Source organism: Arachis hypogaea, chromosome 5 (assembly GCF_003086295.3).
Source record: "Arachis hypogaea cultivar Tifrunner chromosome 5, arahy.Tifrunner.gnm2.J5K5, whole genome shotgun sequence".
NCBI classification, from domain to species: Eukaryota; Viridiplantae; Streptophyta; class Magnoliopsida; order Fabales; family Fabaceae; genus Arachis; species Arachis hypogaea.
Window position 1 is genome coordinate 38,979,948 of NC_092040.1, and position 16,294 is coordinate 38,996,241.

The following is a 16,294-nucleotide window of genomic DNA, read 5'->3' on the forward strand; positions in this document are numbered from 1 at the left end:
TTTTATTATTATATAATTATTTTTTCATATATTTTGTTTTAAAAGATTTTTGAGTTAGAAAAATTCAGAATTTGAAATTTATTAAAATAAAATAAATTTAAAAACGTTGTGATATATATCGACTAAAAAATTGGCTCTCAAATTAAATTTTAGTCCTAAATTTTATATATAAATATATATAAAAAATAAATAGTGACTTAATTTTAACATACACGTATTTCGATCCACATAAAACAAGAAATGATAATTAGACAAAGGTGAAGGAATCCTCCCGTAAAATCATGGAATTTAGGAAGTATATAGGGCACAGGGTCATAGTTCCTACATAATAATGTTAGCAATAATGATGTATGGAAAAATTGCTTTTGGTAAGAATATAGATATTTTCATACTTGCCTTGCGACGAATGACCGGTGTATTTTCTTTCTCTTTTTTGTTTTTTTTTTCTCCTTTACGTTAATTAACAAACCCAACCAATGGGCCGTGATTTTATTACAATCTCAACTGTTTTCTATCCGTCCAAGAACTTTCATCCAATTTCCCATTTCGTCACATTTTGTACTAAAAGAAGACATATTCAATATATATATATATATATATATATATATATATATATATATATATATATATATATATATATATATATATATATATAGCTATCATCCTTAGAACGAAAACTAGGGTGAAAATTATTGTTATCAATGTGAACGAGTATTTTGGGAAAAATCATGAATTATTGTTAGAGGTTGTTCAGTTATAAATAAACTAAAGTACTTAGTATATATTTTAATATTAACAAAATATTCGTTGAATAATTAATAGAATAATATTATATTATACCATGAATAAAATTTATTATTTTTTTATCAATACTTAATATACAAAAAATATTTTTTATATTAAATTTTAAATCTTAATGATATAAAAATAAAATATTAACACAAAATATTAATTAATATTGATAAAAAGTATTAATTTTAACATTTATCTAATTAAAATCTTCACAAAAATTTAGTGGCAACTAATATTTTCCGAATAAAATTCTTGCCAAAATTTATATCTAAATGAGAATATGAGATTGATGGTATACCTTCAGCAGTTAAACACTAGTCCTACCTAGTTAATAGTTATCTTCGTACATTATCATGTAACACAAGCTAATTAAGGTCATACCATTATAGCAATGCCAACTTTTCTCTTTATTTATATTTTTTTTTTTCAACTAGCTAATTACAAGTTTATTATATAAGATGTGGTTCAACGTTAACGATAGATTTCAACTTTCCTCTTTTCCATCGTATTAAATGTACAAGCAACTGACCAAGCCTTGATGTACACCTAGTTTATTTCCTAGTTGCTCATCAGGTTGAAAACTATAACATATAGTTAGAATATACTCCAAATACACAACATATTCCTCTTTATATAACTTCTATCTAAAAATAAAAGGCTTTATAATATAACCGGCGGTGGTTTATAAAAAAGAAGATGTGTAAATTAATGTACCAACAAAAAAGAAAAAAACAGAAAAAGGTGTTATATATACCCGTGCAACATATAAAACAAGAGGGTGCATGCTGAGAACTGAGAAGGAACGAATCTAAATTGTAACGAATTGAACTAAAAAAGAAAGAAGTAAATAATGAGACGTGGAACAATTAGAAGCAGTGAGTGATGCAGCTACATCATTATGTGAATTATTATTATTTTCCGAAAACAAATTGCATAAAAATAGTATAGTATAAAATAAAATAAAAATATATAAGCATTTATTGTTTGGTCAAGAAGACTAAGATAATAACTAATAAGTCATGCGAGCTTTGGGCTCCCAGGCTTCCATGCAACCACCAAAATCACCACACACACATCCAGTCAAAGGACCCGTCCTTGAATGTGGAAATGTGGAAACTATAATAAAGTTGAATTAAAAAATTAATTATTTTTAGACTAATATCAGTGATTTTTTGTAATTAATTTTGTTTTAAATTTAAAATTTAAAAATTAAATATTAAATATTAACTTTAATATTTTTAAATTCTAATCCTAAATTATAAATTCTCTAAGAAATAAAAATTAATAAAAGATTACTTAATATTAATTAAAAGTTTAATTATAATAAATATATATCAAAATTAATCACTAAAATTAATTATTAATATAAAATATATATTATAAATAAATTAAACAATATATATTTTTATACAAATATATTATTTCTGATTTTGATAATTAATTTTAATGTACATATCATTCATATCCATACCATAAGTTTATTTTAAGTGAGTCTAAGACTATTGGATAATGACGGAGTAAAAGATTGTAAATCAGTAGCAGCTAAGAAACATTAATAAAATTAATATAATCACTGCAAGAAAAATATTGAATATAGTCGGATTTACTGTTGAATTTAGCATTGTAGAATAGTGGAATATTTACCATCAGATCATCAACAATAACAATGTCTAATTCGTAAGGTTAAGTAATTATCAGTGAATTCTGTTTTTCAACGATAAATCTGCCGATAATATTTAGAAGAAAAATAAGTTAAATTGGTGCGTCCTTTACTGTCAAATTTCGATAACTCCAATTAGTGAAATAATGCGTTTTGGTGATCCGTAATGATTTACCGTCGGAATTTTTCAATAGTAAAAAGGGCGTAAATTCAAATCATAAACATCTTCCCCGTCATCCGAACCCTCACCACCATCACCTCTCTCTCTCTCTCTCTCTCTCTCTCTCTCTCTCTCTCTCTCTCTCTCTCTCTCTCTCTCTCTCTCTCTCTCTCTCTCTCTCTCTCTCTCTCTCTCTCTCTCTTCCAGTCACTGTCACTCTTGCCATATGTCCTGCCGTCGCCGAGACCACCGCCATCGCCAACCCTATCTCCGTCAACCCTTTACGCCAACCCCTCCTTCTTCTTCTCCCCCGCCCCCTCTCTCTCCTTCGTCGTCACAACCATCTGTTATCACCATGCATCATCTGTTGCCACCAGCAACTTTGGCGACCACCGCTGCAACATCCACATCTTTTCTTATTTCTTACTCTGTTCTTCATTATAGGTGTTTGAGCAACTCTTTCAATTCCTTTAATTTTAGTTTACTTTAGTTTATGTTTGAGTAGAATTTTAATTTTAATTTTGAATCAGTTTCAAAATTAGTTCAGTTTAGTTTAGTTTTCTAATCTTAATGGATTTAGGTTAGATTCAATACATTAGGTTTTAAATTGTTGAAGTGTTTGGAATTGTCTAATTGTGTTAATTACTGCGTTGATGACTGTTTTGCTGAAAAATTATTGCTAAGATTATTTGATAATTGTTTAATTTTAGTTTAATTTAGTTTAGGTTTGATTAAAATTTTAATTTTAATTTTGAATCCGTTTCAAAGTTAGTTCAGTTTAGTTTTCTTATCTTAGTGAATTTAGGTTGATTAAGTTAGGTTAGAATCAATATATTATATTTTGAATTGTTGAAGTGTTTGAAATTGTCTAGTTGTGTTAATTGCTATGTTGATGACTGTTTTGCTGAGAAATTGTTGCTGAGATTGTTTGATAATTGTTTAATTTTAGTTTAATTTAGTTTATATTTTATTAGAATTTTAATTTTAATTTTGAATCAATTTTAAAGTTAGTTCAGTTTAGTTTTTTAATATTAGTGAATTTAGGTTGATTAAGTTAGGTTAGATTCAATACATTAGGTTTTGAATTGTTGAAGTATTTGAAATTATCTAATTGTGTTAGTTGTTACGTTGATGATTATTTTGCTGAGAAATTATTACTGAAATTATTTGATAATTTGATATTTGTAGACATGACGACAGGTAGAGGTGTTGCGGATCAGGCTGCTAGTCGTAATCGTAGCCGTGGTCGGAATAGAGGGAGGATTTCTTCCGGCATTCCCAGGACTTCTGGATCCTCTTCCTCTACTCCGACCATCCCGGTGATGCCACATGTTGCAGCTTTAGCGGACTAGCCGTTTATCATGGTTCCTAACTCCAACTATGTGCCTCCTACTACTCAGCAGTTCGCATCCACGTTGACATCGCCTCCAGCGACAGATGCCGCGGCCCCAGAGTCTATCCACGGAAGTGAGGCAACAACTAATGCCCCTCCACCATCTCCCATCGTACGATTGATCATTTGTCCTGATGGAGGCACGGGATAAGTATCACATTCGGTCTCATGTATTTTCTATTTATGATTATCGCTGAAAGTGTTTGAAAATTGATTATAGTTTTTAGTGGATTTACGTTTGAATGCTGGTTAGTGTTTTTAAGTTTCAATGATTATGATTAACTTTATTGCTGAAAGTTTCTGAAAATTTATTCTTATCTAGTGGATTTAGGTTGATTTGGTTGCCTGGTTAGTATTTCATGTTTCAATGATTATGGTTGTTGCTGAAAGTTCATAAAAATTGATTCATGTTTAGTGAATTTAGATTGATTTGGTTGTCTGGTTAGTGTTTTAAGTTTTAATGAGTATGATTAACTCTATTGCTGAAAGTTCTTGAAAATTAATTCCTATTTGGTGGATTTAGGTTGATTTAGTTGTTTGGTTAGTATTTTCTATTTCAATGATTATGGTTGTTGCTGAAAGTTCCTGAAAATTGATTCTTATTTAGTGGATTTACGTTGATTTGGTTGCGTGGTCATTATTTTAAGTTTCAATGATTATGATTCCTATTTAGTAGATTTAAGTTGATTTTTGTTTGTGGGTTGTTAGGTTTGCGCCAAATAACAACACATATACTCAGAAGATAATCAATGTCACCAAGCTGATGTACGACCATTCTTGACCCAACTACACGAAGATCCCCGCTAAGACCAAGAATGATAGTTTCACAAATGGATGGTAATTATTTTTTTTAGTTTCAAACATTTTTAGCTAATTTATATCTTCTATCCTACTTAATTAATTCTAAAGTTTCTTTGTTGTAGCTGCACTTTAGGTGGAACACTGATCACGATCCTACTATCAAGAAGATATTTGACCATAGAATGGGTCGGCGGCTCTAGCAGATGCTGAATGATGTTCGTCAGGGGATGGGACCACCGGATAACCTGGCTCCGACCGAAAATAAAGAAGGCCTTATATGTTCTTTGGGAGACCGATGAAGGATTCCGACATCAACGTCTCACCAACAGAGCTAACAAGGTCTTGACCAGGTCATCCAAGTATACTGGCGGCTCAGCGACCTTCACGAAAACTTAAATCAGGCTGATATGTAAAGTGACTTTAATTTTGTTAATAACTTAGTTATATTTTTTTGCATATCATTACTAGGCATTCTAGTTATATTGTTTCAATGCAACATGTGTAGTCGAAGAAGTTAAATCGCGGGCGACATTGGCAAAGACGTTCAAGCATACCCACACGTTAAAGGAGAACAAAGAGAGGTTTGTTGATCAGCGGTCTCAGGATCATTATCTAAATAAACATACATCTAATTATCTTTTGCTATAAAATTACTAGAGATTAACTATATATCTGTCATACTAATCATAATAACTTGTGTTAATTACACAATAGTCCTATACACAGATATTAGAGGCCGCGTCTCAGCAGTCTCAGTAAAGTGGGGAGGACCTCACTGATGGCTCTGCAGCTTCAGTCATCGATCCCGATGCGGTTTGACGCGAGACCGCCCCAACACCATACAAAAACCGCGTATACGCGGATGTGGTCGTTCTTCGCTAGCAGCCTCCGCACCTCCACGTTGAGGCTGTCGTCAAGCTTCGCCACTAGTCGAGCACGAAGAAAGTGTGGATTTGAGACTGTAGGTGTAAGAGCTCCAACACAGTCTTCAGCAGCAAGCTCAGGAGCTTAATGATTATCGGGAGATGTATAAGAAGAACCTCACCCGCATGACATCTACGGATGAGCTTAGGCTGGAGTGGAGGGAGTCGCTGGAGCGGATGCATCGTATGGAGGCTCAGATGGAGGTGTATCTGACCTAGATGCGCGCCATTGGCATCGACCTTGCTAGTAGCAGCATCGCTGTTGGTGGCAGCAGCGATCTTGTTGGTGGCATATAGATATCACCGCCTTCTGCGCCGTCAACTCAGGGCCACGGGACTGACGACAAAGACGACGATTATCTGGATCTATAGTTATTAGTTTTTTGTTTTATTATTTCATTATATTTATTTGATGTACTTGACTTTCAATTTATTTGCACATTGTATTATTTATTTTAAATAAAAATTTTTTATTATTTATAAATTAATCACTAATTGTGTAAAAAAAATTTAAAATTAAAATTAAAATTGATCATTTATTTCAAATTTAAAAAAATTGATATTACCGTTAAAGTAATCATAGGAATAATTCGACGGTATTAGTGCGCCAATAATAGCGGTAGAAAAATTTGCCGGTAATCAATTGATTTTTCGAGCTAACAGTAAATATTTACCAGTAAAATTTATACCGTCTAATTATTTTTTTATAGTAATTAATTTATCATTGAATTTTATTTATTTTTTCGATAATAAATTTAACGGTACTTAACATTTTTTTCGTAATGTATGACTACTTATAATACTTATTATTTTTATATTATTTATTATGTATATACATTATTTTATTTTGTTATTATAAAACAGACTGTGTTATTCAACAACACACATGACATGATTATTGTTTGAAATAACAATATTTTCCTCCTTAATTAGCGATTTTAAATTTGATTTTAATGTTATTCTTAAAAAAACCATTCGATGCACATATATTTCTATGTTAACATATATGGCTCAACAAAAAATCACACTTAAAAGAGGTAATATATAGACCATTCAATTTGATCATTATTTTGGTGTCAATTCAATTTGACAATTGCCTAAATGGATGACTATTCCACATTTTGAATCCATGATTTTGAGAAGTTCATACGGAAACAATTAAGTCCTCCCTTTCTCATCAATTTAAACACGAAAAAAAAGGCATTCTATAATTGTTCTTGGAAATATTACATTATGACATGGAAATAATGGTAAGGTAGCACGTGAAACTCAGCTACCCACCTATCCATAAATCTTTCGTTACAATGGTGCATATAAAACCCCATCTTCCACTAACAAGTGAGCAACACAACACACCCTTTAATTATTAGCTACTGCATTTCCTTCATTAATCCTAATAATATATTTCGCAGTGCTATCTTGCTAGCTTAGCTTGCTTTGCCATACACCCCAAAGAAGCTAAGAAAATGGTGAATGTATCTGAGATTCGCAAGGCTCAAAGGGCTGAAGGCCCTGCAACTATAATGGCTATTGGCACAGCAACACCACAAAACTGTGTTGATCAAAGCACTTATCCAGATTATTACTTCAGAATCACTAACAGCCAACACATGACCGAACTTAAAGAGAAGTTTCAACGCATGTGTATGTATTCTAATAATCTTATTTTCATCATCGTATCACTCACTTTTTTTAATTAAACTCCAATTACTCGAATTAGGTCTATAACTAAAATAAAGGTTTATCACGTTAAAGCACCAATGATATAAGGTGACTCCTAACATATTTGATTTGATGAATTGGTGATAGTAATCGATGTCAATTATTTCTTTCAGGCGACAAATCAATGATCAAGAAGAGATATATGTACTTAACGGAAGAGATCTTGAAAGAAAACCCAAACATGTGCAAATACATGGCACCATCGCTGGATGCAAGGCAAGACATGGTGGTTGTGGAGGTTCCAAGGCTGGGAAAAGAGGCGGCAACGAAAGCCATAAAGGAGTGGGGTCAACCAAAGTCAAAGATAACACACTTGATCTTCTGCACCACAAGCGGCGTTGACATGCCCGGCGCCGATTACCAACTGACGAAACTCTTAGGCCTCCGTCCGTCCGTGAAGAGGTACATGATGTACCAGCAAGGCTGCTTCGCTGGCGGCACGGTGCTCCGTTTGGCGAAGGACTTGGCGGAGAACAACAAGGGTGCTCGTGTGCTGGTGGTTTGTTCTGAGATAACCGCCGTGACTTTCCGCGGTCCAAGCGAAACACATTTGGATAGTCTTGTTGGGCAAGCATTGTTCGGTGATGGCGCTGCTGCACTCATTGTTGGTTCCGATCCTCTGCCTCAGATCGAGAAGCCTGTCTTCGAGCTTGTTTGGACTGCTCAGACTCTCGCTCCCGACAGCGAAGGCGCCATTGATGGCCACCTTCGTGAAGTTGGACTCACATTCCATCTTCTCAAGGATGTTCCTGGCATTGTTTCCAAGAACATTAACAAAGCACTCACTGAAGCTTTTGATCCCCTGGGAATCTCTGATTACAACTCCATCTTCTGGATTGCTCACCCTGGTGGCCCTGCAATCTTGGACCAGGTTGAAGACAAGCTCAAGTTGAAACCTCACAAGTTGAGAGCCACACGTGATGTTCTTAGCGACTATGGAAACATGTCCAGTGCTTGTGTCCTCTTCATCTTGGATCACATGAGAAACAAATCACTTCAACAAGGCCTTCAAACCACCGGTGAAGGTCTTGAATGGGGTGTCTTGTTTGGCTTTGGACCTGGCCTCACTATTGAAACTGTAGTTTTGCATAGTGTGGCTATATAAAAAGGTCGAGTAAATTAATGAGCTTATTATTTATTTTATTTTATTTTATTTTATATATGTATCTGATGTGTTCCTGCTAAATAATGTATGGCTAATAGTTTTATGGCCGAGAAACATTTGTGTCTTGATCTTTAATTTCTTTATACATTATGCTATTAAACAGTGTATAATGGCTATTCAATTGTAGCGTGATATATATTCAGTTGAATATTTCTACATTTATTATTTTTTTTTGGAATGAGTTAAGTTTTTTTTTTTTAATTAGAACGTAATTAATATAGCAGATTTGAGATGTACCATCGGCAAACAGCCAGGGCCCCCTTAGAAAAAAAATAGATAAATTAGTTTTTTGGAGGGGAAAATATAAAAAAAATATCACTTTAGAAAAAGAAAAAAAATAAAAATAAGGGGATCAATATAAAAGTTAAAGGATTATATACATAAAAAATTTTAAATTGAGGGTGCATGGCCCCCTTAGAAATTAGAATGTACAAGCATAGCCAAGCTCCAAATTAGAAAAATATGAGATATTGACAGGCTATCTACTTCGGGTTATGGATGATGCTAATAGAAAATGTGGACAACTGCTTTTGTTAGGCATTTTTGTTTTACTCGTTGAATCTAAGTGAGAAAGCTTAAATTCTTAGTTAGTGTATATATATATGTATCGAAAGATTTGATATGGCAACTAATAAGTTGTATCCTTCAGTTTTAAATTGAAATATAAGCTGATAATAAGATGAGCCAGAGTGCTTCTGTTCAATTCAATAATAATCTTATAATCAGCAAAGATAACAAATTAAAGACCAATAGAAAAGCTTACTTGAGTCCCTAAAAACAGAGAGATTTGTGTAACTATTATTCCTGATTCTAAATTAATAGATAATTATTTATAAAAACAATTGAGAAAAAATAAATAAATAATTTAAAACAATTTAAAGGTATTTTTATTTCATTTTTAAATTATTATTTATTTTATTTTATATTTTTAATTATTATTAAAATAATATTAAATTTAATAAATATATAATCATAATATTAAATTAAATAAATAACTTTAGATTCTTAACTTTCTAATATTATCGTTTATTTAATAGAAAGCTATAAATATACATCTACATTATTAAAGAGTCATACAAAAAAGATAATAATATAAAATTATTTTATTTAATTTAATATTTTTAATTTTATATACATAATATTTATAATTATATATTTATAACATTTAAAATTATTTATTTATTTTAATAATAATTAAAAAATACAGAATAAAAAAATACTATAAAAAATTATAGCTTCTTATGATTTTCAAACTATGATTTTTATACATTAATTTTAAACCAATTCTATAATATTTATAAATTAGTATCTAAATTTTACATAATTTTTTTATAATAAATTTTAAATTTTTAAAAATTATTTATTTTTAAATTAAATATTAATTTTAACTTTTTTTAATAAATTAAGCATAATTTTTTAGATACCATAACAATTACCTTATTCTTGAGTGTTGCACGAAATAGCTGAGAGCTAGCAGCGGTCAATAATGATATCTAGTCTTTTAAAAACAGTTAGAATAATAAGTGTCCTAATAATTAAATTATTTATTAATATTAGATTTTAATTAAAGATAAGCATAGAAATATTCCATAGTTTCGTTTGAATTTTATGTTGTTGGAAGATGGGAAGAAAATTCTTAGTAAAGAAAGGAAGAAAGCACAAGGCAACGCTAACCCCACTTCCTTTGTTCACTGTCGATAACCAAAAAAAAAAAAAAAAAAAAAACGCTGAGAGTTTCTTAGTTCATTGATCATTCTCTAACAAATCGTAAAAATTCCAAACAAGGCATAAGCATGGGTCAAGCTTTTCGGAAGCTCTTCGACGCCTTCTTCGGCAACTCCGAGATGCGGGTGGGTGCGGTTCCTCTCTCTTTCTATTTCTGATTGTGTTGTTGTTTGCATGATAATCTAATCTACCCATCTATAATATTAATTTATTTTTGATGGATTGATTTTCAGGTTGTGATGCTTGGTCTTGACGCAGCTGGCAAAACCACCATACTCTACAAGCTTCACATTGGAGAGGTTCTTTCTACTGTTCCTACTATTGGTCCGTCCTTTCATGTGTTTCCTAACCTCAATTAACTTTAATTCCTCTTTATACCCTAAATATTTTGATTTTGCTACCTTTAATTGTTGCTTCATGTTTGTATTAAACTATCAATCTATGTATGTATGCATGTATGTATGACTTTACATATTCTTTTTAGGATTCAATGTGGAGAAAGTTCAGTATAAGAATGTGATATTCACTGTTTGGGATGTGGGTGGCCAAGAGAAGTTAAGGCCACTCTGGAAGCACTATTTCAATAACACTGACGGTCTGGTATGAATTCAACTCAAGACAAGTTTTTCTTTTGCTCTGCTATGCTTTCCATGGGCTTGTGATTGTTATTTATATGCTGGTGTCATGATGTGTGCCATTTTTGCAGATTTATGTTGTTGATAGTCTGGACCGCGAGAGAATTGGCCAAGCCAAGCAGGAATTTCAGGTGAAAACAAATATAGGTTCAATATCATTATGTGCGAGTGACAAAGTGAGTGTGTGTATAACCATGTTATTTTAAACAAATTTAAGTGGTTAAATGGGTTAATTGCAGGCAATCATAAATGACCCTTTTATGCTCAATAGTGTCATCTTGGTCTTTGCTAATAAACAGGACCTGGTATGTCTTTGTTACTTTTTCTCTTTAGTCTATGATATTTCAGCTGATTGACTTTAGATTCAGGTTATGTCTTTTTAATCCTCCCTGAACAAGAGGTTATAAGCTTATTTAGGAATATCTGTTCTTAAATTTCACCTGTGTAAAAACTGCTGACCTACCCCACTTCATGCATGCTTCAGTCGAAAAGGATTTTGCTGAGGGACCATGTTAGGAGATATAAATTTGCTCATATGCATGTGACTAGCAGCCCTGAAACACCACCTCTTGATCTTTCCCACAGTTGTAAAATCAACCAGAGGTAAAACCATGAGGTCCTTATGTGAAAGGTCTAGATGAACTCTCTGCCACTGATATATATTATATAGGCTGCTCTTGTAGTTTCATCTCGAATAATGTTAAACAGCTTCTACATCTCAATGTGGACGATAATTTAGAGTCATTTAGGTGGCCCTTCTCTCTCCTTATGTATGAACAAATGGGCAGATAATTATAAAGGAATATAATACTATGCACACATACCATATTTTGGCTTGTATTTATGTCTCCAATGTCAAGATAGATTGATTACTAGAGATATTCAGGATATTTACCAAGCAGATGGATGAAGTGAACTTATAGAATTGTTTTAACTACTATATACAATTAGTAATACCATAACAATAGCAGAGTTTTCCTCTTGAACAAACTACGTTTAGCTTTGCCTTATGCTTAAGTCTGATTATAAGTGTTAAATATTTCCCTTTTTCCTTTAGAGAGGAGCTATGACACCAATGGAAGTATGTGAAGGACTTGGTCTATTTGATCTGAAGAATAGAAAATGGCACATACAAGGCACTTGCGCGCTTAAGGGAGATGGCCTTTATGAGGGCTTGGACTGGTTGGCTACAACTCTAAAGGAGAGAAAAGCTGCCGGATTCTCCTCTGTAGGAACCTCCTTCTAATTGTGACTCCAGGTTTGAATTTCTTTTCTTACTTATATACTCATGATTTACTTTCCATTTTTATCATTCATTTCATTACATTTATAAGAGTTCTATATACAGATGTTCTATGTGCTGCAGCTATTTTGGCCTGTCATTGATGAATGGTAGAGTTTGGCCATTTTCATTAAGGGCTACAGAATTGTAATCAACTCTCTTTTCTTTTTAGGAGTTGCATCAGGTTTCATCAATCTGATGCTGATGAAGTATATAGTTTAGTTTCAGGGTACTTAGATATATGACTCTGTTACAATGTATAGAAGCTTAAGCTTGGTGATGTAAACTAATTTTACACTCGAGAAAATTCTAATGGCATATTGATTTTGAGCAAAACATTACGAGCCTGTCTTATTAATTATTTAGGGTACTTTCCCTATCTTGATTTTCTTATAATAATATATCAATATATATTTCTCGTCGATCGGAATTTCTAAGGCGAAAAAGTTATCATGTATTGGTATTTCCAAAATATGTATGCGTGTCTTACTCCTCCGACAATAATTATGTGAAAAATCTGAATTGAATATTATTTTCCTTAATATAAATGATTAAACAAAATGGCTACTTTTATGTCATTTTCTGAGGACCGAGATGTGTTTAGTATTTGAAGAAAGTAAAGGTCCTACATTTAATATTTAATATTTCATTTCTTTCATTCTTGTTAATATCCCTCGTCTACTTCGTGTAGTGATAATAATACACGTAGTTTATACTGGTTGATATATCATTATTTATATTCAGTTCCTAAGAGACCAAGAACAAGAGTGATATAATGACCATATCAATATTAGCATTACATAAATATTAAATAATGAAGCACCGCTCTAAACCATTGAATTACATAAATCTCTCTGTATTTGAAAAGGGAGAAAAATAAATCTTTGTATGTGCACCCAACTATACAAAAATAATACAAATACAATACAATTACAAAACTATCCCAGACTTTGCCGATTAAAGCAATCGGTGTGATATGAACACAAGAATATGAATCAGTTCACCATCTTTCATCTCCTATCCAGTTATTTTTCTCTTTTGGCCCTGTAGGACCTTCCTCACCATACAACTCCACTGGTAGCTTTTTAACTAAGTTCTCGAATGAACTTCGAAGCCCGAGTGGCAGAGCATTGATGATCTTATCCAGCTCAGTTTTTGAATCATAAACAATTTTGGGACCCCACTCTCTCATAAACTGCAACCACTGAGGCTCAGTGACAGCATCTCCTAGGTACTCAGCTGCAACAACCTCGTACTGAGAACTAGAATCCACATACAAATTGCTTCTAGTAGCATCATTCCTGATCCCAATTCCAAGCTTTGAAGACCCTTGGATATAGGTTCCAGCATGTGGGAAACTTGCATGTCCATTTCTTGACGAGTAAACAATAGCTTTGTTGCCATCAACATACTCCAAATCTTGGGCATCCACCCATTTACCACCACTATGCTGTGAGAAATAGATACTCCAAAGTTCTCCAGTGAAATTAGATATCCGAAGTGTGAAATGCTCCCAATCTCCCACATGCTCTCCAACCTTGCTAAAAGGCATACTCATAATTCCTAATTTCAGAGTGGATGGTCCATTGAAGGGGCAAAAAACCCACATGGCAATGTCTGTGAAAGTTCCACCTAGAGCTGGCTTCACATGAGCATACAATTTTGCACTTTTCAAGTCGCCGCGTTTCACAAACTCCCTTCGATCATCATTCGGCATATCTATCCAAAACTCCCCATCGTTTGTCCCTCCAACCGGCAAACTTGAGCCAGTTGCATCAATGGCCTCACCCATTGTTGCGCCTTTTCTGTACAAGAGCGCTCCGTTGCTGAAGAACCATTCAACAGAAGACGGCAAGTAAACTTCCTCAGGATGAAAGAAAACAGTAGGACCATAGTGCTCTATGAGTGCATGTATTTGTTGGAGTTGTGGCATTGCTGGTAGCATTGAGTTCAAATTCTTCAAGCATGCAATTGGTAACTCTTCTCCTTTGATCCAATAACTACTGCAGAAAAATGTCCCTACTGAAACTCCTTTCCCCCACATGCCACGATCACTCGGTCTCAAACTCCATACCTGAAATGGAATCTCCGGAATCACAGAACTAGCATCAAACATTGCACGGTAAGGTTCACATATATCAGTGAGATCGGCACGAACACAACTAATTTCATCCAAATGAGGCTTTTCAGGCTTGTTAGTAACCAAGTAGCCAAGAGCTTTGTATCCTTTAGGAGGCAGGGGTATCCAAAAGTAACCAGAACCATTCGACACTTCCTTGTCTCCTGCATTAGAACACCATACCAATGTATAATCAAGGGGATTCCTCAGAGCCGGCAATTCATCGCTGTCGCGAATTTCAGTATTTTCGGATTTGGAAGCTTCTGCTTCCCTAGCCACAAGTACAAAACCCCTCAAGGGCTTGTAGCAGGGCTGACAATAGTGACCGAGAACGCGGAATCCATCCGGTATTCCTACAGGCTTATAGAATGCAACAGATTTTCTAATGTCTATTCTATCACTGCTGCTCCAAACAAACTCAAACCCTGTGATCTCACACACTTCAATTTCACCAAGGCTAACAATTCCCGAAGCAAAACCTTGTCCTGCAATAACAAATACAGTTACAAAATGCACTCCTCACTAAGATTTAAGATCTAAGCTCTAGATATATAATCAGTATAACAAGGTTTGATTTGCTAACAGAATTAACTAAGATTTACATAACCGTAATTGCACATCATAAATATTAATCTAGTTACCTTGTGGCCATTGAGGAAGAGGAGCAGAGAGAGAAAAGGTTTGAGGGAGACCGAGGGTATTATTGGTGTTGCGAGTGGTGGTTCGGTTCCAAACGAAGGAGAAGCATTTGCAGGTGAAGCGAGGCATGTGGAGGAGTAACCGCAATAACAGGTGAGTTGCAAATTGGAGCTTCACGTTGAGGTTGATGGTTGAAGTCACCATGATCATCAGAGTGTGGATCTTCTTCATAGTGCTCCAAAATTCAAAGGTCGCTGGCTCATTGAGTTAATGGGGCCCTCGCATTCTTTCACTCTCGCCGGCCATGCTTTGCTTCTTCGTAATTTAATTGCCGTCGATCTGTCGCATTCAAGTATTATAATTGTAATTATTATCATTGCTTTCGGTTTACTTGTTGGGTTGGGTTTGTTTGATTCTTGCCACCCCTAAAGTTGAGGACCCTAATTAACCACGCTTTCCTTTCTGTATTGGTATCTATTCCCGTTCCCATGGGATTGGACTAGTAGTCTAATCGTCAACCAACACCTGCTAAATTCAAACAAAATTGATATTATATTTGATGTCAACTTTTTTAGTTTTTAGATCACAATTTTAATCGTTAACGCTATTGGATTTTTGCTAAACAGTGCCGTTAAGACATTGAATTTTTGTTTTCTTATAAACAACGGGGAAGAAGCACTCAAAAAAAAAAATTATACAGATATTATTTTAGAAAATATGATTCTATCAAAATCTGTAAAGAAACTAAGAGAAATACAAAAAAGATAAAAGAACATATATGACAAGGTGAAAATACGGGTGAAGTTAATTTTATGTAAAATTGATAGATGAGAATCGTTATATGAGAATTTAGTCAAATTTATTAAATTATTTAACAATTTTCAATTATCAACTTCACATGAAATTAACTGCACCTGAATTTTCATTATATGACAATCATATTGTAAATCATGCCTATGTAAAACCAGTCTATCTACACAACAATTTATTTTTCTAAACTCATGGTGGAGACTCTAACTCTTGAATCTTAAAGATATATAGCCACATTTCCTTTTGAGTCTATTTTCATCTCCATAAATTTATATTCAATGTCAAATCTAATTCAAACAGATATTCTAAAATTCAGTAAACATCACTATACAGGTGCTGAAGTTAGTATTATAGGCCGCTAAAAACTTTTTATGATTTATGAGAATTCCTCCACATGTCATCTTTTCGTCTTTAGTGCATGTTTGGGCGCCATTATTTTGTTAAAAAAATATATTTTTTCAATAAAAA

At 33.4% G+C, this 16,294-nt stretch overlaps 3 protein-coding genes across 13 annotated transcripts; 2 read left to right on the forward strand and 1 right to left on the reverse strand.

Moving 5' to 3' along the window:
- The first annotated feature begins 6,921 nt into the window (after positions 1-6,921).
- On the forward strand, positions 6,922-8,774 carry LOC112801348 (chalcone synthase 6). Its single transcript, XM_025844018.2, has 2 exons — positions 6,922-7,373; positions 7,565-8,774. The coding sequence occupies exons 1-2, from the start codon at positions 7,196-7,198 to the stop codon at positions 8,554-8,556; spliced, it is 1,170 nt and encodes a 389-aa protein (XP_025699803.1). The 5' UTR covers positions 6,922-7,195; the 3' UTR covers positions 8,557-8,774.
- Positions 8,775-10,129: 1,355 nt separating this feature from the next.
- Positions 10,130-12,594, forward strand: LOC112801350 (uncharacterized). Of its 11 annotated transcripts, none has more exons than XM_072237173.1 (8): positions 10,193-10,470; positions 10,575-10,665; positions 10,826-10,941; positions 11,048-11,107; positions 11,216-11,281; positions 11,461-11,579; positions 12,034-12,234; positions 12,325-12,594. In XM_072237173.1, exons 2-7 carry the CDS (start codon positions 10,581-10,583, stop codon positions 12,044-12,046), a joined length of 459 nt encoding a protein of 152 aa, XP_072093274.1. In that variant the 5' UTR covers positions 10,193-10,470; positions 10,575-10,580; the 3' UTR covers positions 12,047-12,234; positions 12,325-12,594. The 11 variants fall into 11 exon arrangements, with proteins under 11 accessions (XP_029154173.1, XP_025699807.1, XP_072093273.1 ...); XM_072237169.1 differs by having other exon boundaries at positions 10,195-10,466; XM_072237170.1 differs by having other exon boundaries at positions 10,195-10,466; positions 12,343-12,594.
- A 432-nt stretch (positions 12,595-13,026) lies between these two features.
- Positions 13,027-16,023, reverse strand: LOC112801349 (hypothetical protein At1g04090). The gene is made up of 2 exons (XM_025844020.3): positions 15,019-16,023; positions 13,027-14,862 (listed from the first exon to the last, which is right to left on the reverse strand). Exons 1-2 carry the CDS (start codon positions 15,245-15,247, stop codon positions 13,259-13,261), a joined length of 1,833 nt encoding a protein of 610 aa, XP_025699805.1. The 5' UTR covers positions 15,248-16,023; the 3' UTR covers positions 13,027-13,258.
- Positions 16,024-16,294: the final 271 nt, after the last annotated feature.